The sequence below is a fragment of the Gavia stellata genome, chromosome 2, assembly GCF_030936135.1.
Source record: "Gavia stellata isolate bGavSte3 chromosome 2, bGavSte3.hap2, whole genome shotgun sequence".
Classification (NCBI taxonomy): domain Eukaryota; kingdom Metazoa; phylum Chordata; class Aves; order Gaviiformes; family Gaviidae; genus Gavia; species Gavia stellata.
The window spans coordinates 21,204,485-21,230,727 of NC_082595.1; the positions used below are offsets into that span (position 1 = coordinate 21,204,485).

General features: G+C 36.5%; 1 protein-coding gene across 1 annotated transcript in view; it reads right to left on the reverse strand.

Moving 5' to 3' along the window:
• The window catches only part of TTC27 (tetratricopeptide repeat domain 27), a 133,521-nt gene that overhangs the window by 16,903 nt on the left and 90,375 nt on the right, over nt 1–26,243 (reverse strand). Inside the window, exons 11-15 of the mRNA XM_059834758.1 lie at nt 20,442–20,537; nt 18,178–18,300; nt 11,655–11,882; nt 4,206–4,304; nt 2,400–2,452 (exon numbers count right to left, since the gene is read on the reverse strand). Of these exons, the coding sequence (XP_059690741.1) occupies nt 2,400–2,452; nt 4,206–4,304; nt 11,655–11,882; nt 18,178–18,300; nt 20,442–20,537 (599 nt within the window). The remainder of the gene's footprint in view (nt 1–2,399; nt 2,453–4,205; nt 4,305–11,654; nt 11,883–18,177; nt 18,301–20,441; nt 20,538–26,243) is intronic.

Sequence of the window (26,243 nt, forward strand, 5' to 3'; positions counted from 1 at the left end):
ACAATGGAAGCTGGGATCTGCCACAGCTCTCTGACAGGCTGGAAAATGCTCTGGCTAACTGATGTACCCCAATGACCTTGAGAAACTGTTTCTGAAACTGCTCTTCAACATCTGGAGGATTAGCCTGTATGATCTCCCCCATCTTCTCAAAAAAGTTAGTAAGTTATCAGGAGGGCAGATGCCAAATCAGATGGAACCGTGAAATGTAGACAAGGTAACAGGGAGATGGGATGGAAAGCGTATTCCTCAAATCATCACTTTTGCTACGCTAATGAAGTCCTCTAGGTTGTCAAAACAGATCCCCTACGTATTTAATAAATCATGTAACAATGGCATACAGGGCAACAGTTAAACCAATTCATATCCAAACAGGAAACAGTAGGCAGTACCAGTGCATCATCCTGTCTTGGAAATCAGGAATCTTTCACCCAAAGGACAGAGGGTCAGTCCCAGTTTGTTCTGAGAAATATGAGATTTAGATTTCAAAGGCCTCCTGGCAAGAGAAGTTTTTCTGGTAAACCAAAGAGTAGAGTCTGTTTTCATCACAATTGATTTTTCTGGAGAAAATTCAGAATACACAGAACTTGTGGACTCTTAAAAAGCAAACAAACCCCAAAAACAACAAAACCCCTTTCATTTGGGTGTCAGCAAGTTGTTTGCACACACTTTTCAAAAAGACTTACACATTTTACATTTGTCTGTTGTACGAGACTCTGCTAAGCCTTACCCAAATGCACAATCCTTGGGTGGGACTGCTTTAAGAGCCTGGTAGGAGTAAAGCTTAATTTTGTTGAGGGAGCAAAAGAAAACAATTAACTTAAATATCTTATTTTTGTTTTCCATTTTTTAATCCTCCTCCCACTTTTTTTTTTTTTGCTAGCAGGCTTGAAAAGTAAGAATTTACACTTTCACCACCGCTTGGCCCCCCAAAATAAATTGTACCGACCTGTACTACTACAGATACCTGTTTTGAGAGTGGGTTAAACCAACTCACACACAGTCTTGACCTATAAGTGACTGCACAAATAATGAAAGAAGTTGCTATTCCACAACAAATACAGGCCAAACTCAGCTATAAGCATGTAATACTGACTTAAGATTTCCTGTACATATTCTTCTCCCACAGGATTCCTGTGGAAAAAAGCTCAGACGCACGCCCCCCTTTACTACTTTTGATACAATATCAAATAGGGCACAAGTTTTGTATGTATTTAGCATGTTAAATCACAAGAGTAGATTAACAATAATAAAATTAAACCAATAAAGTGAAACTAATCAATCAGTAGTTTCTCAGCCTTGTAGAAGATGGACAGAAAAATAATTTTCATTAAAGGTACTTTTATGAAACAAGCATAAGCTAGTACACTGAGCATCTGACATTCCCTTCTGAACTTCATCCAAAAGAAGGAGGAATCTATCACACACAGTCTAAGACAATAAATTGGGCATTCTCAAGGCACTGCTGAAGATGAAAGCAACTACTAAAAAGTTAAAAGCAGCTCCTGATTTCTATTACTTTTTAGTTTTGGGTAGTTATTCTAACCTTCATTTCTCTTCCCTCCTGTTCCCATTAGCATACCAAACCACGTCTTGAATTAATTTATGATATTACTTCCCACATTTCCTTCATATGTTTATCAATTTACCCTTTTATGTAAATTTACTATTCTTTTTCTCTTTTTTAGTTTGCCTCCTGACTGCATAACCGTACAAATTTATGCCAGATTTTGAGTAAGGTTTTTAAAAATTTATGTTATTCTTTTGCTTCATTCTTGGGGGACAAGTTACAATATGAAAATTCTTCTTAAATACTAAGTTCTTTCAGGTATTCTGTGTCTACAAGTAACTTTTATTACATTGAGTTGAAGTACAGAACAAGAAAGGCAGTCCATTTAGGTCAAAGCTTCTTGTACTAATGGTTAATTTGGAGGGAGAAGAACAAGCGAGCTATTATGCGTGTAGATCTCCATCTGCTTTTGTAATATAAAAAATTAACTGCCTATTTTTCCCTTAAATCTACTGAGATTTATATAGTATGAATTGACATAGGTCTGAATATATAGTTTGCTTGAAATGGACCTATCTTTTTAACTTCATAGTCAAATTAGTTTCCAACTTTAATATGAATGTTTTGCACTGGTTGTACTTACTACATCATAAATACTTTTAACAAGAAAAAAGTGTAGGGTGAGAGGTTGCTACTTTTATAATGCTTATGAAACTATTTCCTGCAAAATAAGTTAACAATGATCCAACCTGGGAGAGAGAACTGAAGGGATAAGAATTACAAAATATGAGGTAACCACATTGTAAAAATAAAAAACTCAATGGAAAAAAAAAAGGAACCCCCAATTATTTATTTTAGAAGCAGTATCTTCTAATCCTTTTGAAGTACTTACTTCTGTTTTAATCTGATATAAGCAGTTGATAAATTGTTCCAGGCCTCAGCATTCTGTAATCATAAAAGGAGAAGTACCAAAAAAAATTATTTACTTGTATTATGCTTATGTCAAAAATAAGTAAACAAAACTACTGTGAAATATCGATTTTGCTAATCATGCACATTAACACATATTCTACCAGGCAGTAAAAATATTACACTGAAATAGAAAATATTATATTAAAATAGAAATACAGAAATAAATATTACTGACCACAGCAACAATCAGGTATATAAATATCAATTAACTGCCTTCTGGTTGGAATACACTAAGTCAGCTCTTGCCTTCAGTTTAAACTGTAAACAGGCATCCTCTTCTGGATCTAGCTGGGATGGCTGGAGAGGTCAGTGCTCCCAGCAGCTCATCGCTTCTCACTGGCTGGAAGCTACTTACCTGCACCGCTCTGTTAGTGTAAAAAATTATCTGAATGTCCCCTAATGCACCTCAGGCAAAAGTAACTGGGTTAGTTCCAAGAGTGTTTATCAACTGTAGCTGAAAAGGATTATGGAGTGCTCCAACAATCTTTCCTCTGGTAAAACCAGCAGAGCCATCTACAGAGATGGTCCTTGCCCATCACCCTACGCTGGCTGTAAATTTCAAGCCACACCACTGAATTCAGCAAAGTGACAACAGGTACAAATTTGAAGAACAGAACCCAAGTACCACGATGAAATGCACTCTGGTACTGAAGGCTATCCTCAGGCTTAAGGAGCATTTAAATCATGTTGGGAAACCTTTCGGAGGCTTAATTCATGAAAACGGTCATTACATTGCTGCAGATCATTGTATAAAGATAGGTTTCACCTCCATAACTAAAAGGCAGCCCAGCATTCTTTACTCACAAAAGAAATACCTCTTAACCCACTGAGAAGTCAGTTGGCTTGTTCATATGAATACTATCAGGCCCCAGACAGAAAATTGAAAATTTTAGTTTCTACTTGGAAGCAAATCTACTGTACTGAAACAAAGAAATACCAATACATAAACTAAAATTTCCAGTTAAATACAGGGTTGTCTGTATGTACACTTTTTTCCAAATTATTTAATTTTATTAATAAAGAAAAAAGAATACTCTGACACCTTTCATTGCCGTCTCATTCTTTTCCCCAAGAGAAAAGAATGAATAACAGTTTCTATCAAGTAGGTGGCATTAACACTAAGTGAGTAACATGCTGGCAGTCAGGCCTTTTGACAAAAGTATTGCCAGTACATTCCCAAGAGGTAATCCAGCTGATGCCTCTGCTATCTCAATGCGCAGTCACACTCAAAAAGGCAATATTGTACACATGCTTGCCCCAGGCATCCTGAAAAACTGGCTAACAAGCTCCATACTCCCTGTGCTTATGAACTATATGGATACAAATTTACTTGTCAACCAACTGCTTTTTTTTTTTCCCCCCAAGAGAATTTGATTACTTAGAGGACTAAGTATTTTAACTTAATTTTTTTGTTTTATCTCTCTTTAGCACTCCTCACAGTCTACTCATTCCCTTTTCTCTGTTTCAGCAATGTATGTAAGCATAAAGGAATTTCTGCTCAAACATATTTTAACTTTCATACACACATACTCGGACAAAGTTAAGTATTTGGGCAAGTATTTTTATGAAGCTTCATGACAAAAATATATCCTTCATGCACAAGCTTAATTTATTCAAGGGGCTAAGGCTTAAACAAGTTTTTCATTATTGCTTTGCTTGTTTATAATGAAAACATCCTTGTTGCTTCTAGATAAGCCATCTAAATTACTTGTTGAAAAGTACATACATCTGGTTCCAATGTCACACAGCGCTGAAATGCTTTGGCAGCACCTTCATAGCCTTCTAAAGCAATATATGCGCAGCCCAAGGAAAACCATACACCTAGCTGGAAAGAAAAAATGGATGATTACATATATATGCACATACATATTTCTGCACAAAAACATAATTTTGGCTGGATGCTGAAACACACACTACTCCTATTGATTTTACCCAATTTTCAGCTATAACAACAGTATTGCATTGGAATAAATAATATCCTGGATGCAGAATACAGGAAGGAAAACTTTAGGTTCAATGTTTTAATAAATATGGATAAACAAAGGTGTTGACTATATAAAGACCACTTAACCATATATGAAATGCTCTTTAACAGCACATATTCATTTAGAGAAGAAAGTGATAGCTATTTAGAGATTTGCATATTTTGCTTTAACTTGTGAAAAATCCACATTCACTTTATAGTATTACAATTAGGTCAAATGCTAAATACTAGGAAATGTATTTCATGGAAATCACATTTTATAAGAAACATTTCTAATGACTGAACATGAACACTTCAAAATTATAGCTCTTTCTGCTTGTCAGAATAGCAATCTTCTCTAGTTTATAATGCAATGTTTAGAAATAGAAATGTATTAAATAATGCCTTGCATAGAGAACAGAACTTTACCAGTTCAATAATCTTGCATTGTAAGTCTTTAGTTGTTACAACTAAATACCTCTCATCCACACAGATTGAAATAAATTACAGCAAATTAAATATGTATTCTCATAGCTCTTCAATAGCCAGTTCCTGATTCGCTACATGGTTAATTCTCAAAGAGCTGCAAGTTAACCAGTACTGCCTTTTAGAAAAGGTCTGTAATTCAGATAAGTATTAAATCCCAAGTACATTCACAGAACATTTTCTGACAGCATTATGCTGTTTAAATGTACGCAGTCAAAATCAAACAGAACATTTCATAACGTGCTGCAAAATCATTCCAGGTAATACTACCTACTGCAATAAGCTCAGCCGTTTCTCCATTCTAAATGACAAGGTAAGAAACATAAATAGGTTGTCTTGGAAAATTTTTTGAGAGAGGGAAAAAGGTTGGGAAGAGGAAGATGGAAAACCAGGTTACATTAACTCTAATTTATATCGCACAATAACATATTACTTTTCAAGATGTCTGATTAATCTTTATATCCTCTTATGTTTTCGGTACTACTTTTGAAGCAACCAATTCTGATAACTCAGGTTCTTCATAGGAAACCATAATGGCTTTTTAAACACAAAAACATTACTTTAAGAAACATTTGCAACTCAGGGGATTTTACAGGGTTGAGGATAAAGCTGTCGGTTCATATGTAAGGAGCTTCAATCTCTGCTGATTAATTGCAAACTCTGTAGCAGATATTTTTGCAGTTCTCTCCAGATCAGACTCATCTTTCTGTCTCTGAGACCCAACTTGAATCAGTAGCAAGGTGTCTGCTACAACTGGATTAACCCGACTTACCCACTATAGAGTTTGTAGTTAATCTGCTTCAGAACTTAAATCCCAACATACCAACATATGACATTCATCCCTGTCAGATCTGGCACCCTGGTGGGCAGTCTTTCTGATATCAACAGAAGAACTGAACAAGCTTGGCAATAAAGATATCCTTTTGCATTTGGGGGTGTACGTGGAATGGCTGATCCTCAGAGCATACGGATGTATTAATAGGTGAAGACAGAACTGGCAATTACATCCGGTCTGGGCAAACATGAAAACCTACTTTTCAGCATTGTCAGCCTGCCACCTTTCATGATCTTTCAACTCATCACTCAATGAAGCAGCTGTGCATGAGAAAAAAAACAATGTTTCCCAGATCTCAGAAGGCAAAATTAATAGGAAATAAACATTTAGTCAATCTCATTTTTTAAGCCTCTTTTATCCATCAAGTTTCCAGAAGTCCAGCACTCCCACATGGCTGCTACCTCATTAACTCCCCTTTCTCTTCTTTCTAGACCAATAACTTTCTGGATCTGAAAAGCGAGGGTAAAGATGGGGACCAATCAAGTATGAAATTGAAGGCTAGCTTCAACTCTACAGCTCAGCATACAAGTTAAACAGTGCTTCTGTAAAGGGTGAGAGAAAAAGAATCATTGCATTTTTTGTAATTCTAACAAGTAACAGCAGCACAGTCTCACTTCTGAGCTTGTGCTTCCAGAATCTGATTGACTAAAACTTCCACCATTTTATTTTTTTGAGGCCTATGGTGAGCAGCTACATCTCTCAGGAACTAGCTTATCAATGCTAAAGCTTGTCAACTCCTTTCTCAAGGAAAAGTTACAGCACAAGGAGAAAGTAAAATGATTCCTTACTTCTGTGGAGAAAAGCTATATGAGCAGGTACCTAGTAGAAGTCATACAGTCACTGCAAAGAATGGTAAATAATTTTCTTTTCTCAATAATTTGAAACAGGATATTTTGCCTAGCAGTAACTACGTATGAAGATTTCAACTGAATGGAAAAAAGCAAGAATTGGACATGATGGAGAAGGTTGGGAAAGGTGTCCAAAAGGGATCCTTTAGTGACAAGAAGAGTGAGATGAAAAGTCTCTGGGGTGGGAATTAAGTCAAGGAGCTGAAATGCTACGATATAGAGGCAAAAAGTGTACAGAAAATGGAATAGGTCACGCAGATGGAAGAATGTTGTTATACGTTAAAGAAAACTTCAGCATCAATCATATAGAAAATAACTGTGTAAATGAACAACAGAACTGGTATGGATTAAAATTTCAGGCCTCAATAAAAAAGCAGTATAAAGAGTGTATCACGGAATACTTCACTAAAATGGAGAAGGTAACATAGTGGGGGATATCAGAAGGCTGTGAAGTTAGAAATCCCAGAAAATACAGGGAGATTTCGATTCCTCAACGCAGTTTAGTAAATACCATAATGAATGCAATTCTAAGGCTAAATTTTTTAGATACAAAGAAGCTAGTCAGGAGACAGTAGTTACCTTGATCTTGACCAGCATGAATGATAAGGTTCAAAATGCTACCACACAAAAGATACTTTGTAATGTATCTAGATTCACTAGTCCTTCAAGAACAAAGGCAACTCATTTAATACAGAAGATGTTAAATTTAAGAGCTACTTAGAATGGAAAAGCTATGTTAAAAACTAAAAGGGTCAGCTAAAAGAGTAAAGGTCTGCAGAAAACTTGAAACATGTAAAGACAAGATATTTCAAGGCTTGCAGCAACTGCATATTGTCTTTCAAAAAGGCTCTATAAAGACTAGACAATCATAACAGTTAAAAACAAAATGCAGGAGATTACAGAATCACAGAATCACTAAGGTTGGAAAAGACCTGTAAGATCATCAAGTCCAACCATCAACCCAACACCACCATGCCCATTAAACCACATCCCACAATGCCATGTCCACACATTCCTTGAACACCTCCAGTGAGGGTGACTCCACCACCTCCCTGGGCAGCCTGTTCCAGTGCTTCACTGCTCTCTCAGTAAAATTTTTCCTACTATCCAGCCTAAACCTCCCCTGGCACAACTTGAGGCCATTGCCTCTTGTCCTGTTGCTAGTCACTTGGGAGAAGAGACCAACACCCACCTCTCTGCAACCCCCTTTCAGGTAATTGTAGAGAGCGATGAGATCTCCCCTCAGCCTCCTCTTCTCCAGGCTGAACAACCCCAGTTCCCTCAGCCGCTCCTCATCAGACTTGTGCTCCAGACCCCTCACCAGCTTCGTCGCCCTTCTCTGGACACGCTCCAGCACCTCAATGTCCTTCTTGTAGTGAGGGGCCCAAAACTGAACACAGGATTCGAGGTGCGGCCTCACCAGCGCCGAGTACAGGGGCACAATCACCTCCCCACTCCTGCTGGCCGCACTATTTCTGACACAGGCCAGGATGCCGTTGGCCTTCTTGGCCACCTGGGCACACTGCTGGCTCAGATTATTAAAAATAAGAGGACATGCTTTAAAAGCTGGTGTGCTAGACAAATGATAAAGCTACAAAAGAATAAGTCTGACAGGTTAAATAGAAAAACGTGGTAGCTGTGTAAAACAAAACAAAAAAACCCCCAAAACCAACCAAAACAAAAGGCCAAAGTTCATTGCCTTTCATCTACTATAGCAATGAAATGGTATTTTATCATCCCTTAGATATCTGGAAAGGGAGCATGAATTTCTTCCACAATATAAGGAGGACAGTGACTCTTTAATAATATATTTAGGATACAGTTTAAGAGCAGACTTAAGCTATATTTTGCGTGGAACAAATGGTAAGAACTCCCTTTTTATTGGGGAGGGCATGAAATCTGCTGATCCCACTGGCTGATGTAAGAACTGCTCTGAGGAAAAGTGACTGACTGGAAGGTAACGTAAGGAAAACTTTGTCCAAAGTTCAAAAAAGACTTTTGTCAAGGCTTGTGGAACTAGGTTAAAGTTCTTTTTTGGAAATAAAAAAAAGTGTGTTGGCTAGAGGTTCAAATGTCACTACTGATTGGAAAAACACATGAAAATGAGCTGTAAATTTTTATCCTTTTCAAAACTGAAGACAGTGACCAGCAAAGGAAGATAATTTAGACTTGGACTCTTTGTTAAAACTTGCCATCAGGAATTTCCAGGTGAGTCTTTAATAAGTCTAAGTGATTATGAAATGCTTTAAGAAAGTCTAAACAATTCTCTCATATAGTGGGACTATGGTTACAAAATAACCTAATTATAGTGTATCTGAATATTTAAAAAGAAAAAACCCAAATCATATATCTGAAGACACTTTTTTGCATTTTTAAAGCAATTTCTACTATTTGCATATGGCAAATACATACAAATACATAGATTCCCCCCCCCCCCCCCCCGAATCTGGTAAACTCTTCAGCACAATACTCTTAGGAGTACAGCAGTGATAGTTTAGAAACAATCTATACCCTGCAGAGCAAAATTAGTCTTTGGAGTCAGTAATTACAATAAATTTTTAAGAGCTCTAGTTGAGCTCTTAATCCTAGCTGAGTACTTTTTAATTACTCATTTTTTTGGCATAATTTATCTCCCTTACAATTCAGTTTCTTTTGAACACACCAAACTGACAGAACGTACTGTAGTTTTAAGTAAGTATAGTGACTTTTATCATCTTTTCCAATGAGAGACTCTAGCTCAACTCTTGTTTAAGTTACTTTTCCTTTTACAAGATGAATGAGAAAAATTGTTGAGAATAAGGCTCTCATTGCAATGTCCAAAACTTTAAATTCCAGATGTAGTTGATGGCAAGCTGACTTCTAAAGTGTGACTGTTTTCCCAAATTGGAGAGAGATCACTTATCTTGCTTCACACCCAAGAAAATTAGCCTGAGAAGTTATGAGCCAAATAGTCTAGCACAAAAGAGGATTATTCTTTTCTTGCAGACCGTGACATGGTGGAGAACGATGTGGGCACAAATAAGGTGCTATGAACACTATTTCTGGAAGATTCAAAAGTGAAGTGACTGGATACAGGGAACCATGCAGTGTTCAGCACAAGAACTAACAAATCTGTACTTTAACAAGACGTAAGTTTTGTTACGCAGACTTTCACTGCTGGAGAACTGACTGCATGAACGCTTTCATCTCTGGAATTGTCTCAGTCCAGCCTTGCACAATGCTCGCAGTGAAAGCGCAAGAGAAATGCATGTCATCGACTAGGCATGTACTAGAACAAGTAATTCTGTGAGCAGCAGTGCTAATGAAGATGAGTTTCACATATATTTGAACTGTAAGACTTTCATTACTTTGTGGATTCTCCAAAGTCTCATATGGTGGTTGGCTAATACTGCAAAGACCTACCCTCAGAGACCTCAACCAAATTTGACCAGTTGGCCAAAGAGTACACAAGATTAAAGGAGGGTTAACAGAGAATGATTTTATCCATTAGATATTTTGGGGAATCACTTGCTGCAGACTAAATATCCCTCCATCCAAAAAGGTTTTGATAACCACAAAAACATAAGAATTTCTCTGTAACAGGGAGTCCTTGTTTACCTGATGAATTATTCACAATTCTGGCAACAATTCGTTAACAAATATTTTCCTTGTATTAAAGTCCTTGCATCTAGAATCACCTTCCTCTCTGCTCTTTGTCCACAAGACATCCTGGAATAGGAAACAATTCATTTCTGTAGTGACAGAATACAGGTAGACTTTAGAAGACAGTGATATGTCAATCCACACTATCCATTTGCTCAATCTATTTGTTTGAAACAGTTAATCTGAATCTTAAAGCTTCCTGAGCAACAAGAGGAGGAAATGTTCACTTTTCTATATGGACTGGCCTATTTTTCTTGGATTGCCTTTCATTTTAAACTTCCTTTGGATAGGACACAAAATAAAAAAGCATCTCAATAGAATATTTCTCAGTTTCCAGCCCTGTAGGCCATCTTCTGCAGCCCTTTATTATCCGGGAGTCCTCTTGATTTCAGTAGGGTATCTATATGAGTAACATATATTTTGTTGGCATTTCCTGAGTCAGTAAAAGAACTGAAAGACAAGGGAAGCGTTTTTGTTCATTTTGCTTTCCATTCTGAAGTTGTTCGTAAGTTATCTGTAGTTCACTTGAATAAGAACAGGACTCTGATTCACTGGAATAAATTATGTCATTGAAATACAAAAAAGTTTCAGGATATAAGATTAGAAAGGCTGGAGGCCTTTAAATTTTTTCTACAGCAGAAGTCCAGCTACTTATGTGGAAGTCAAAACAGCAGCTTTGGCAGTATTCTTTTGGAATATTCTACTTTCGCATGGACCTGGAAATGGCTATGAAGAGCACAATTTATATACATAAACAACCACAAAGCTCTCTTAAATTCTCAAGACCTTCCACAGGGTGGACCTTATTGGGGTGGGATATAGCGGCTGAGAAACTGAAACAAAATTACAAAAATCGTCTGTAGAACAGCTTGCAAAGGATCTGTCAAAACACCCAGCTTCATCAAGAGAACTCTTTTGACTGTGGTTTCAGTATTGATGCATTACTGTAATAAAAGCTACAAATGTAACACAATGCTTCTTAGTGACAGAACACTTGAAAAAGATTTCTGTGAAATACAGAAATCAGTTTGTAACTCAAAGCCAACAGACAAGGCAAAAGGATTTAATGAAAATCTATACAGCATTCTTCTTATGAGTATTTTGCTTGACACTTGTTCATGATAATTATTAATTTTCAATGGCTTAATGTCTTTGAAATAGAAGAGCTGTACAGACAAAGAGTTAGCTGCATGCAAGGCCCTGAATGCAAAAGGATGTCTTCATTTCATTATGCTACTGTTTTTAGCCAGGCTTCCAAGTACGTGGTAAAACATTTGCTAAGAATAGTAATAAGCTGTTACTTTGACATTTGTGCACAGAATTGCCTTTTAAAAAAGTGTGTCATCATTCAAAACTGAACACACCAAATAAAACAAAGCCGTATGTGTATCATTTCCCAACCTGCATAGGGTTGATCTGCACAGAACGTTCAAAGCACTCCACACATTCCCTGAATTCCCGGTTGCGGAGATGGAGGAGGCCTTTGGAGCGTTGGGCGCGGGCACTGCGGTGCCTGGAGAGCTCCCAGGCCTTGTCATAGTACTGGTGGTCTTTAAGAACATCACCAAGCAAACAATATAATCCTGGTGTTTCCTTTTTCTCTAGCTCCCGCCTGAGTATTTCTTCTGCCTGTTAAAGAACAAAGAGAAATCAATACATAATGGGTCAATTTATTTTCATTTAATCACCCACCTGAACAAATACCACTTTAGCACCTTGCAATCATCAGTTGAAGACTAAGAAGTAGGTATAGTAAGGAAACAGTATCTTGATCCAACACAGCATCAAAGATAAAGTCTAGAGAGAATCTGGTTTTAAACTGTTTTTAAAAAAACCCACACTTCGACATCAACATAATATGGTGGCTTTAGGTTTAATGCACCAAGGGAAATGTATCCATTAAAACAAGAAGCAGGTTACTTGTCATTTTATATGTTAGGTGTGTATTCTGTCCCAAGAACAAATATCACTCCTGGAGATCAAACCTACACCTACCTCATAGCAATGCAGTATCAGCACCGTTAAGGTATGTGCAATCCTAACAGTTTATCATCTGTGTTTTTTATAAATCCTAGTTAGTACTCTTGCAATGACTGTCATTCATTTTTCTCTAATTGCTCTTCTCTGAAAATAGTTATTTCCATTCTATTACATCTGAAGACACATCCACTTTCATACTGTTGGTTCTGGAAATGCTACTCTCTTACATAAGATGCAGAAGTTATAAATTTAATCTAAACGTTTGAGATAAAATATATTCAGAATATATACAGCATTATGGAAAAGACGACACAAGCTGGGTCTCCCGGACATGTATTACAGGCTGTAACCAACTTTCAAAAGCTCTTTCTCTCAGGGTCACTAACTGGCTCTAACAATAAAATTATTGTTTCTCTTTCAAACAAGAGATAGTCTGCTTTCTGTGGCTTTTTGAAAAGATAAATACACTAGACAGATGATCTGTTGTTTAGACCTAACTCTTACCTCAGTCCCCTGCTGCAAAAATGTAACATACATAATTCAGCTCAGTATAATTTTTCTATTAGAAAAGGTCTATTTGAAGCATCTAAACCAAGAAAGATTTGATGCAGCCTGCCACAGAACTGAAGTTTGACATTGTAACACTAGTCATTTTTCTATCATAGCTCGTTTATCTAAAAGGAAAGCTGAGTTCATCTCTGCATTTAAATTATTACTGCTTTTCTATAAGAACTGTTTTCTTTGCCCTTCAGATGATCTCTAGAGAATCGAAGTCTGTTACTCCTCTTCCTCAAATCAGTAAAATGCATTGATCCTGTCTGAAAATAATCTTTAGAAAAATGACTTTGTTTTACTTTGGTTTGAAATATTTAATGTATAGTAATTTTAACACTTCATTCTTAGTATCTTTTTTGTTAAACAAAATAGCAGTAAAAGTCTACAAATATTTGAACTGCACAAATGCAAAGAAGGGATGTATTGTTTAGATTTCTAAAGGGATCTTAAACTAGCAAAAATGGAATCCCATTAAGAAGAAAATTAGTGGCTGAATATTAGGAAAATAACTTAATGGCAAGTGTTTTTATGTGCCTATAGAACAGTTCTCCAAAGAAACTATTACTTAAAATTCAGAATTAGCCTAGTCAAAGCACTAGAAAACCTCACGTAACAAGAAGATTGCACTTGCAGAGGGTTTGGCTAAAGGGCAGTTTACTTCCCCTTCCCTGCCTCCGTTAGTTCCTTTCATCTTGTCAGATTAAAGGAACACATTAATAATAGATCTTTAAGATGATTTTTTCTAGAGCAGAGAGAACTGGGTGCTTTATTATTGCAGTAATCACATTAGGCACCAAAAGGTAAGGTTTTTTTTTTTTCCCTTCAGATAAAGAAAAAAGACTGAAGTGTTGCTGTGTAAACAGCAGCTATGAGGTGAAAAGTGGATTGCATGCTGCTTCTTTACCTCTTCCTCTGCAGCGCACTCCCAAACTCAGATTACTATTCTGTGGCAGTGCCTAGCACTAATCATACACTAGACTAGAAAGCCAACTATTCAACTAATTGGATTTCACATTTAAGAGCATAAAACCATCATGTTCTGGTCTAAATTTACAAGAATTCATTGCTAACATAAACATTTCGGCACACAGATAAAACAGAATTAAATAAGCAGAAGTCTGACTTTTTCTTCATCTGATTAGCTATCCGATCACCTCTCTGGCACGTTACAAACCTTTTTATTACTTAAACCTTTAAAGGCTAATACAAAGGGGATAATAACTACAAACAACAAAAAAAATGTATTCTGAAAACATTTGTCATTTGTCTTCTACAAAACCAGATAATACTTTAAAACAGGATTTCTCATTTTGCCTAGGTTTTTGTGAAGAAAAATATTCCTTTCTCTTAACTTTGCAGTAAACCATTTTCAAAAATGCACATTTCATCTTTGATAAGAACCCTGCTTCTGCAAAAAGCAAATCTTTTCTTAACAACAAAAAATATTATCAAGAAACATTTTCCAAACAGCTCACGCAATGTACATAAAAGAAATAAAGCCACTAGAGATTTACTCTTACCCATTAAACACATATTAATGATTAATTCACATGCTTTATAACTAAAAATTGTATCTAAATTAAATAAGCTTTGATAAGAAAATTAACAATTAAGTTACCTAAAAAGAAAAAAATGACGCTGTATAACCCTGCTGACTGAAACAGACCTAATTATAACAACACTGCTTTTCACAGAATGGTCTGCACCAGAATGGATGGAATTCAATACTCAGTTCAAAAGTCAGTTAATCTAAACATGAGAAAGATTTAGGCTGTTATCTTGCTTTCTGGACTACTGGAGTTGGTATGGGAATTAAATAGGCAACCCTTCAGAAAAATCCACAATCAGTAAAGAGGGTTCTGTTTTAAATGAAAGGTGGTGCTTTTCTATTACTCACTACAGAGACTCCTGGAAACCAAGTTCAATATTCATTCTGCATTTGGCTTCCCAACCCTAAACTTCCACTTGCCATCCCATCCACATGTTCCCATGCTTTTATTTTATTTATTTCCTAAAAGACCCTATTAGCCTCACTCTTCACAGATCTACCAGTTCTATTATTTGACAATTCATTCCTTTGCTAGTTCAAAGTATTTCCTAAAATGCTTTCAACTTTTCTGCTTGCACGTTATTTGCTAGGCCACCAGAGAAGCAGCATGAAGAAGCAGAACAGATAAGCATGGGAAATGGCAGTGAGAGAATCACAGAATCACTAAGGTTGGAAAAGACCTGTAAGATCATCCAAGTCCAACCATCAACCCAACACCACCATGCCCTTTAAACCATATCCCTCAATGCCTCGTCCACACGTTCCTTGAACACCTAAGGAGAGCTCTTCAGTTTTCATTTTATCTTCCCTGTAACTTCATGCGTGACCTTGGGCAAGCCATTTACTCCTCTTTCTCAATTTTGTAGCTACATATAGGAGTGCTTACCTGCCTTCTACATCTGCTATGATATGTAGTGGAAATCAATCAAGTTCTTGAATTATCTCGTGCACTCGTCAGTATAGTACTACCTGACTTTGCATCTGGGAAGCATTTCCTGAATTTAAAGGTGAGCTTCTGAGATCTTACCATAATGGTGTTTCCTTGTGTTTTAGAGCTATCTGTGTCATGTCACGACAAGAAAAATAACTATGTAGAACATGGATTGCTGGGTATTTTGGTCTAAAACCAGACTGTGTACCATGCTCTTTACTCTGAGGAGATGATGGAACAGGGACAGGACTGAAAACAGGGTTGTAAGACTAAATACCAGGCTGATGCTGAAAGGTAGATGTCATGAATTTATCAAAGGTCAGCAGCTACCATGCTCTAGAGCTCCTGCAAGGGAGAAAGGCCTCACTTCAATTGGAAGAACTGAAAATTCACATCTCCGGTTTATCCTTCCTTTTTTCTTTAGCAGGGAAATAGAAACATTTTTAGTGTATTATCCATTTCCGGTGAGGTTGAAGAGACCTGTTACACCTTAACCAAATAAAGTTGTCCGATGTAAATAATACTCTTGAGATCTCTGGGTCCCCCTCACAGTTAAAAGAAGGGAGAGGGACACTTTTCAATACCAGTTCTCACTACACACATGGAGATTAGTGTCTGCTTTTGCAACAAGTCTGTTAATGAAATACAATGAGTAAGACTGGAATGAGAAAGCCACAGCAACTATCCACATACTGTGCATTCAGATTTTAAAATATTTTTTTTTTGTTCTGCTCATCGCTTGGCACACTGTTACTCTTCTGTTGACTCATGTTATGATATCAGTTTCTACTAATTTTGTTCAGATTATGAAACAAGCGAGTATAAAGCTGTATCTAGTAAAAGATCCACAAAAAAAGTTTGCTAAATGTTAACGACATCTTACTCTGAAAAATTTGTACTGCTATATGGCCCTGTTATAACCGAGTGAATTATGTATTTCCCAAGTGCATAATGTGGAGCTTCACATAGCCTTATCTACATGCTCTGTTTCTTTGTCAGCGCATAATTCAAAAGTAGGAGGAAGGAACACATTACTTTGATGTGTAAGTACTCATCAAACACATTGATATTGCTGATATCTAGCTGTTTTATTAGATTTTTCAGTATTTAAATACAGGTTTTCTATATAAAAGCATTTGTGAGTGAAAAACATGTAGAAGTTTATTAAATAGAGTTTGTTCTTTTGGGCACATATATGCTAAGTTCTTTAATGATGCGAACATCCACTGAACAACATGCTGCTCTAGTAGATTCTCATGCATTTCTAGAAGAATAACTACTGTGTTTAAAAACATTAAAACATTTTTGATAAATACAAACAGTTCACGCTCTGAAAGCTTTCTGATAAGGAGCACAAATAGTGACTCCCCTTGGTGTACAGCTATGTTTCTAATTTTCTGGCGTTTTTATCTGAAGCTAGCTTTTTTCCCAGAACTACTGTTGCTTAGTACTTACATAGCATTTTCTGTTTTTCAAAGCACAGCACAAACCCTCATTCTGAAAGCATTTCTAAGCAGTTTCCTGTGTCAGATATCCTGTCCTATTCTCTGAGTGCCATTTTCATAACTCCCCAAGGGCTGTTTGTGAATCTAAGTAGGACAGAATGCATTTCCAGGAAATGGAAAATATTGACCTCTATTTCTCCACTGTACTGAAAAGATTGGGATATTAGTATACTATCCCCAAGGCATGCATAATGTGATACAGAATTTGCCAGCAAAACATATCTGTCAGTTCATAATGACCAAAATCTAGGCATCGGTGCACAGTAATTAGAAAAATATTTAAGTATGATAAATTCGGCATTTTTCTATTAATTGAAGTTATAACTCTCTATTCTGTCAGCTTAAATTAGTTTAAGCATAGTCTTTGTGATTTTGTCTTCATAAAGGCACACATACTTTCCTATATTTAATGCTACCATATACCAAACAGAGGGAGAGAACAGGGAAGAAAAAAATATTTTTGTCTGAAAGTGAGTATTTCTGAAAGCTATATAAATACTGAAAACATTGCTTGATAGCATAAGTTCCTGTTACAGTCTTCAGGTGTGAGAGATTGCACCAAAAAGAGAACACAGCTAACCTTACACACAAGTAGGCATTGTTTCCAGGTATCATCTTCTAAAATCTTCCTACCATTACTGTAATAGTAACAGCAAAATAATCAACAATAGGAGGGCTGCTACAGCCTGCTACCAGCATTTTTAAACAATTCTGTCACCGATACATAGAGTTAGGTGATGGCTTTAAATTGTTTTTGTCTGGAGCTGATCACACATAGCTGCAGCAGTGTTAAAGAAATGATGGAGAAGTTCAGGAAAACAACAACGTAGACTTAACAAAATAAAGCCTTTTAATCTTACACGACTTCTTGTCTCAAATGTTTGATTCTATAATTTGATTACGTCTACATTATGTAATTAAATACATCAAGCACCAACGTTGTTCTATTTAAAGTGTGTTTAAAAACCAGTTAAGAGTTTGAAATCAAGAGGGAGAGAAAACTACTATCCCCTCCAGAGAAAGCTCCAAGACCCCATCATGAATGACTGCTACAGCCTTCTTGAAATGCTGACATTATACCTTGCCGCGAATCCATAGTTGTTAATCTTCCTTAAATATTTTCAAGAACCACTATCACAATCTTCTTGTTTCCTAAGTTATTTTTCATTTACCAACTTCTATTTCATGTGGTCATTACCCCAAATCTTGGTGGGTTTTTTTTTTAGCATTGACAGGTTATGACAGAGTCATATGTCATGTGTCCATTTTTCCTAAACACTTTTCTCATGATACTCCTGTAGAAGTGAGTGTCATTAGTGAATTGACAGCTCAAGTCAGACAGTCTTTCATACTTCAGATCCTATTTCAAGATAGGATCTCAGCTGTAAAAAACATTTTTCTTACCTTTCCATGCTGTCCTGCTCTTTCATAGCAGATCACTGCATCTTCCCACATTTCCAGCTCCTCAAATATCTGTAAGGCAGAGCTGGTGCATCCCAACTCAAAGAGTAAGCTTGCAAGCTGACGCTGGAAAGATAACAAATTCCAGGTAACTGAAAATAGGTAAGTAAATACTATTTACATTTTTAAAAGATGTTAGTGGCATTTCTGACATCAACAAGAAGCAGACAGAGAATATGAAATTATTCTCCTGAAACCTGAAGCTGGAGCCTCAAACAACGTCAATACCTCAGAAGAACGCCATCAATAGAACAAGAATTGTTTTGATTTGACTTTTGTTCATGTCAGTACCTTAATTACCTTGAACTAATTCATAATGTAATGCAAAAATGGAAACAGACATGGCAAGGATGAATTGACAGAGCTGAACTTCCACCCTTTAAACAAGGCGCATGGCCCATGCCAGATGCAGCAGGATGTTGGGAATGCTAAGAGTGGGAAACAGAGGCTGAAGGAGGGCATTAAAGCCTCTTCTAGCACTGCTTTGCCATAGTAATCTGTACCTGTGCAAACACAGATGGAGAGAAAGGCTCTGATACAATTTTCTTAGGTACTTGTTAGAAATCACTGTCCCAAATAGCCACTGCCAAAGGCTGTTAGTTTTTAGTCACATCAATATTGGATTTGAGTTCAGGTTCAACTCCCTAGTTGAGTTTTCCTCGTAGATAAGTCAGTCTCTGTTATTTCAAATTCAGGTATTATTTCAGTGTACTTCTGAAAATAAATAAGCAATCTTTTCCATCTAAAAATAAACAAGGTATGTTTGCATGACTGAAAAGCTGTCTTTGGCCTTTTGTTTATTTTTTAAGAGGAGATTAAAATCATGTATAGGCTTTCATCTTTGGAGAAAGGGTAACTTATTTACTATGTGTGACAGATATACAATTTGGTTTCCAAAAGCAAATGGGAGCATTCTGTATAATATATATAATTATGCTATGAGATCCCACACAGTGAGCTTCTGCAGTGTTTTTGGTGATCCTGAATGGATTCCCTGAAGTTCCCCACAGATGTCATGGACCTCTTTTTATAGGCTTGGGTTCACTATCTGCTACAAATTCACGGAGTCACCATATGGGAATAGACTAGTAGTCCAAAAATTAAGAACTGGCTACAGTTCTTTGACATAAATACATAACAAACTGAAAATCTCTAAGAAAGTAATTATTTAATTACTTAGGGAAAAGTCTACATTTGCCAGTGTCTGGAACTAAATCTTATTTATGCTTTATTAAATTTACTCAAACTTTGTAAAATTTATACAGGCAATGCCTCTTCATTACTATGACTAGAAGACTGCAGCCATCTTCCATTATAAATCCCTATTTTAGTATTTCTATCTTTGGCTTGGAAAATGGACTTGGATTGAAAAGTGCCACTCTGACAAATGAAAATGAAAACCACATTTGCTAGTTTTATTGCAAGTGCCTGTTGAAAGGTTGTGTGGAATAATTTGAGAATGCTAGCAGATTGGTTAAAGCAACCTGCACTGAGGTTAGAAATCAAAAAGGAATAAAACACCATTAAAAGTAAACAACACGAACACCCTTGTAGGTATGTGATGCAAACAGTTTTCTTAAGTTTGTTAAATACAGCATCATAAGACTCTAATGTGTAGATTTCTTTTCTAGAAAGAGTTTCTTGTGAAGATAAACAGTGTTGTTTTGGAAAAAAAAACCCCTGTCGGCAATAGTAAAAAGGGGCATGTCTCAAAAATAAAAACTTTCTCAGCTCAAGGAGTTTTTCAGTGTACTTTTGACTCCTAATTTGGCTGCTTTGACCATGATCCACTTCCTGAAAACAACCCAAAGGGAGTGATCATTAAAAGATGAGAGAGATGCAAGTAATAGTAGCCTAAGTAAACCAGTAATAAACAGTAAGACAGTAGCAAGATTATTTTTACAGGAGATATGTTGGAAGCTTGGAAGTTTTGGTCCATTTTAACTGAAGAAAAAAGGAAAGTAAAGAAGAATTGCACTACAAGCAATTACATCTGTGCATGACAGAACAAGACATATGAAAGCAAAACACTGTAGAATTTTACTTCTTTGCAGAAAAACCTGGTGTGTTGTTAGGTTACGTCTTCATTTCTACAGTGGTTCAACTCAAGATCGTATCACTCTCTCCTGACTTTGGAGTCATGCAGTATGAAAAATAGTAAGAACCACAGACTTTTAAGTAAAGCTTCAAATGGGATTGCTTCACACCTGTATGATCCAACGTGGAGGCACCTGACAACAGTAGAAAATCTTCATGCGTTCAGATATTGACGTATTTGCATCTTCAAATTGGTCTGCAAGTGCCTGTAAATGCAAAGTATATTCTGATTTAGTATTTACTTAGACTTAATCAACCTAAAAAAAAAATATCCAAAGCATTCAGAATTTTATACATTCATGACATAATGGGGAAATGATATTAACACTAAACTCTAGTAAGCTTACACTATAATATGCTAGTCTTTTCATTACCCCATGTAAGAAAATGTAATTAACATTTATGTAGAAACTCTTCACTAGAGCTAATAATAAATAAAAAAGCTTTGAAGAGATTCAAATTTCAAAGTGCATGTAACAGGAATAAGAATCAAATTTACAATCCCAAATACTTGCAGAGTAAAACTGTGTTAAATATTAAAGTGACCTTGCCTAATGCATTTCAATTCTTTAGCTAGTTTTTCCCTGTCTAAGAGAGTATTGATGTGCTTTAGGTATGAAATCTCTTATTAAAAAGAGAAAGACAGACAAACATATTATAGTGGACCATGCTTTTGGAAACACAGTTCTAATATAGAAAAAATTCTTGTGACTTGGAGTACAATTCAATTCAGGCTTTTTTTTTTTTTGGTGGAGCTTTGGGTTGTTGAAATGTTTTCTTCTGAAACCCTTGGAAAGAGAATGGTAACTTCTGCATAGCAAAAGTGCAGCAGCCTCAGCACAAACTTTTTGTCTGAAAACCCACTATGAAGTTACTTAATTAAAAATTCAATAGCAATAAAAATAAGGTATTAAAGGTAGCCATAGCCAGAAAGTTTTTTAGAAATTTTAAGATAAGGGAGAAACTCTCTTTAAAAGCCAGTCATTACTAAACTAGCAAATTTAAGGCCAGAGATGTAAATCAAGGAATATTAAAATACTTGCCTTCACATGATTCATCTATCCATGTCTCACATACAATTCAGTCAAATATTTATAGAAGGAGCTAGACAGGTTCTCAGAATTTTCTCAGCATGGAAAATGAATGCAAAGATTCCCAAACAAAAGGAAGAATTGGATAGGATCGCTTCTTTCTCTCTCTTTCTAAATCCAACTGTTGGCTACCCAACCTACATCAATAATGCAAATATTTGTGTAAGATTAAAATAATCGGTTATGTGATTTAACTCGCTAAGCATCTTGTAACTACTGTTGATGTTAGTGGGATTTATTAGGTGGCTTCATTCTTTTAATAAGAAAAAAATCACAACAGGCAGCAATAATTTAAGCTTTAAATCCATGCTTAACCTCCTAATTTTAAATACAGATATTTAAAATAGTCAATCTTATTCACATTTTCTTTCAAAAAATTATCTCCAGAGGCCTGTTCCTAGAGATTATCCAGAAACCTACCCCAAGAAAATAGCTGAAGTACATTTGTAGTAAGGAAAGGGACAGACTAATAAAATCACATTCCTTTACACAGTTTGAAGCAATCCAAAAGGAGTCAGTTTCAAATAAAACCTCTAAAGAAGTACTATTTAATTACAGTCTACTTGACTACAAACTATATAAAAAATAATATTTCACAGTTTTAGTGCTGAAATGTTCTAATGCTATGCAGAATTACATTTGCTATGTTCTGTTGCAACAAAAATTGAACTGAAAAATTTTCCAATTCCTTGGGTAATCATTTTCCAAGACCAGACAAAGAAGTAAACTACAGTTGGAAAATTTAAAAATAATAATTGCTCTAAGCCTGAGCAAAGCCAGAAAAACCTAAATATGTCCTGCAAAATAATTTTTGAGGAGAACAGGAAATGGAAGGTGGTTTGTTTTTTTTTAATTTCTATTGTTCCAAAAGAAAAACTGGAATTCAAAGAAAAACAGTTTTTCAAAAACAACATATTTTATTGGAAAATTTGTGGCCATATTTTTTTCTACACTTCCTAAGCAGAAAAGTGTAATGTAAATGACATGTTATAGGAGAATATGACTGTTAGCAAGTAGAATTTTTTCCCTTCCCAAAACAAATACTGTACTCTGTTCAGAGTTCCAACAAAAACTGAAAATATAGGTAGAACACATGAATATTACACATTCCCTAAAAAAGTATAAATGCTAATGAACTTAAAATTTATTAAAATCCATGGTTTATGCACTCTCTCACATGTTGAAAAAATAGGGTCTGATAGTTCTGCCTACTAGTGAAGTATAGAAAACTAAATTACTAAAAAATTCTACGTTTCTGAATTATGCTTGAAGAAAGAAAATTTGGGTTGTATAGTGGTGAGTAAATGAGAATCCTAACCTTACTGCACAGGTAATATCCAACCACAGAAAAATAAATCAATAAAATGAGCAAGATAGCACTGACGAGAGAGCCTTCTTTCTCATTAATAATCTTCAAGATAAACATTGTAAAAACAAGAAAAAATCTACGTAAATATAGAATATGTGCAAGACAGTCAAAAGACATAAGACTTGATGTCTTAGTTTAACCCGAGTCTCAAATTCCTGCCTTGAAAGTTGTTAAACAGAACTACAGCAGAAACCAACTGAAATTCACAACTGTAAGTGATATCACGAGTTCTTCCATATACCACCCACCCCCCCCACCCCCCCCACCCCCCCCCCATGTAACACAGAATTTCCCCAAGGCTTGAGCTGCCATAGATCATGAGTTCTGAAGTCAAAAAACACAGTACAGAGAGATAAACTAATCCAGACTGGAGACAATTAAAAACATAGATGGTTTTGATGGAATTTTATATCACAAGCAAAGACTACATTTTTGCCACATGAAAGCAGGAAAAGACAGCTCTAGAAACTACAATTCATTCTCCCCATCTCATACTTAAATCTTTGGTAAGAGGTTAAGAAGTACAATACATAACCTGTGTTTGGGATAAGTATACCATGTTAATTTGAAATCACAGTAGAGCTTTTATCACTTTACTAACCAACTTTAGTCTCATCACTTTACTAATCAAACTCAGCTGGTAATTATCCATGACTTAAGTACATGAAGTTTGTAAAGGATTTTTTCCACCTTGGATATTATTTCCATACATTCATTCCCATTGCACATCCTTGCTTTGCCTCTATGTTCAACATATGTATAACATCACTATGGCCCTGATGGTAAAATATCAGCTTCGATTTTATGCCTACCTAGATTTCAGTCTCTTTGTCCTCTCCACATTTTGTACTGTTCTTTTCTTGTATGGCTGACAAACTTAATAGCTTTTTCTTTTTAGCCAGACCCTATCTCTGTACTTAATCTCTGGAAATACTACTATCCCCTTACAGTTTCTGGTCACTGAGATGTCATTTTCTTGTGATGTAATGCTATTGGATTTCTCAACCTACTTACTGGTCTGGGCAGCGGAGGGGGAGGTGCTGATCAGTGACAGGAGATGAGAAAATGGAATGAAACTGCATTAGGGCAAGCTTAGGCTGAACATTAGAATCATAGAATCATTTAGGTTGGAAAAGACCAACCATTAGGAAGACCAACCATTAGGAAAAGGTTCTTCACTGAGAGGGTGGTCAGTCACCGGAACAGGCTCCCCAGGGAAGTGGTCACGACACCAAGCCTGTCAGAGTTCTCGGTCATATGGTTTAGTTTTAGGTATTCCTGCGAGGAGCAGGGAGTTGGACTCTATGATCCTTATGGGTCCCTTCCATCTTGAGATATTCTATGATTCTAAGTCCCTCCATCAAAGTTTTGTCCCTTTTGTTAAAATATAAGCTTCAGGTAGCTTTTTGCATCTGAGGTAAATAAATGGCAGACCTTCATATCCTTCTTTCTATTCTTAACCTCTTTATTCCAGATGAAATCATCTACCTACTTTCTCAAAAAAATACCCCTTACTATGTAATACTGTATCTATACACAAACATTTTTTCCTTCCATTTCATCTGAAGGATCTCCTGATCCAAGATTATTTAGGGGGGAAAAAAAACCCCAAAACAAACAAAAAAGCCCCAAACCCACATCTTTTGCAAAGAGAAGGATGCTCATTACTTATCAAAAACATCTTGAAAACAGCATCAAGCTTTTGTTTGTGCAGCAACTATTTAATTCCATCTGGATCCCTCTCCCCAATAACACCAAAGATTGGCCAGTCCATATCCAAACCTAACATTGCTGACCCCAATAAAACATCTCCCTCAACACAGTCTTGACCCATAGACAGCATTTTATCCATGCTGTTTCATCTCACTTCTCAGGTTTTCATATCAGTAAAACACAATGTGACCGCACCACTTTTCCTGTTACCTGTCTTGTCTGACAAGAGCACTTCCAGTTTCAGTGTTCCAGTCACAATTGTTCCACCATATTTCTTTCATCTGCACAAAAGCTTGTTTCACAGGCTGTGTCAATAATCATAGCTTGTTTATTTTGTTTTCCTGCCTTCTCCCACTGCCAACCAGGCATCCAACTGTTTTCCACTGACCACACCCTATTTAAAACATTATTTTTTACTGTATTAGTACCTGATTACTTGCTGTGCACTTATGAGTATGACCATCTCTACTCGTTAGCATCTTAAACTCCCTCATACTCTCTGATTTATCCTGGTACTCTTGATGTTCCTCTTTATTTATGGTTTTGTAGACAGGAAGATTAGACAAGTTTTTTTTCTCGTCTTCTCCTTCTCAGTCTAGAGATCTTGTCAGTCTGCCAGAATCAATCCCTGGTTAATACCTTTGGGACTCCAGTGGCGACCATCCACCCAAGAGTCCTTTCTACATGAATGCTTCCAACAGTCATAAATCACAATGTTTCTCTGTCACCTAACCCCGACCAACATGCTGACTGTGGCATTATCTTGCCTTGCTTTTGCCCTCCTTTTCTAACAACTCTAAGATGTCCCACTTTTTACAGGTTTTTACCATATTTAACGTGGGTTTAGCTTGATTTATGCCAAAGGAAACTGATACTGTCATACATTCTGCTTTCCCACTATTGCCATGGTCCAGCATGTACTACTACCCAACTGGTACCTTAACTCCAGGCAGACAGAAGAGGATGAAAGGAAAAGTACTTTTCAGTCTTTCCTAACACAGAAACTCCAGACACGCAACATTTTCATGATGTTCTTGTGATTCTCGGGTCCTCCTTCTTCAATTTCTCCCAAGTCTGAAGACTCCTTCTGAAAATCCCACACATCAGCCTGACCTCTCCACACTCTGCCTAACTACCTATTTCCATTTCTCTTGCCCTTCTTCTTTTTTTGTCCATTACCTCTGTATGTTTTATAATCAGCAAGTTGATGCCACAACTCTACTGCTCTTGTATTCTAGCTGCTCCCTTAGCTCCGTGCTTCTTCTAGCAATTCTCCTGCCAGCTGTGTGCATTATGGGTAGGTTTATTTAGCAGAAGTCAAGAAATCTTTAGCAAACTATGCAGCCTCCTTAACATTTTCCTCCTTCATACCGTAAAAACACCAAGTTTCGGCATCTGCATCTCTGACTGCTGGTTACAGTTTGTTCACAAGCTTTGCCAAATGATACTTGATGCAAATTAATTTTAATACACTCAAAGATGATAGAAATACCACCAATTCTGTATCCATCTCTATATTTTCCCCTGCTTTGTCCCACTTCCAGTGCTACTCCCCAGCACCAACATTATCTTCTATCCTTGACAGGAAAAAAAAGAAGACTAACCATCCACTCATTTAATCCATCTTCTGCTTCTTTTGGTCACTGTCTGCTCAGATTTTCAGCCTCTTCCTTAGGCCACTCTTGACCCATGGTTAGGTTTAGAAGGTAAGTATATACCAGCATATACCATAAACAGGA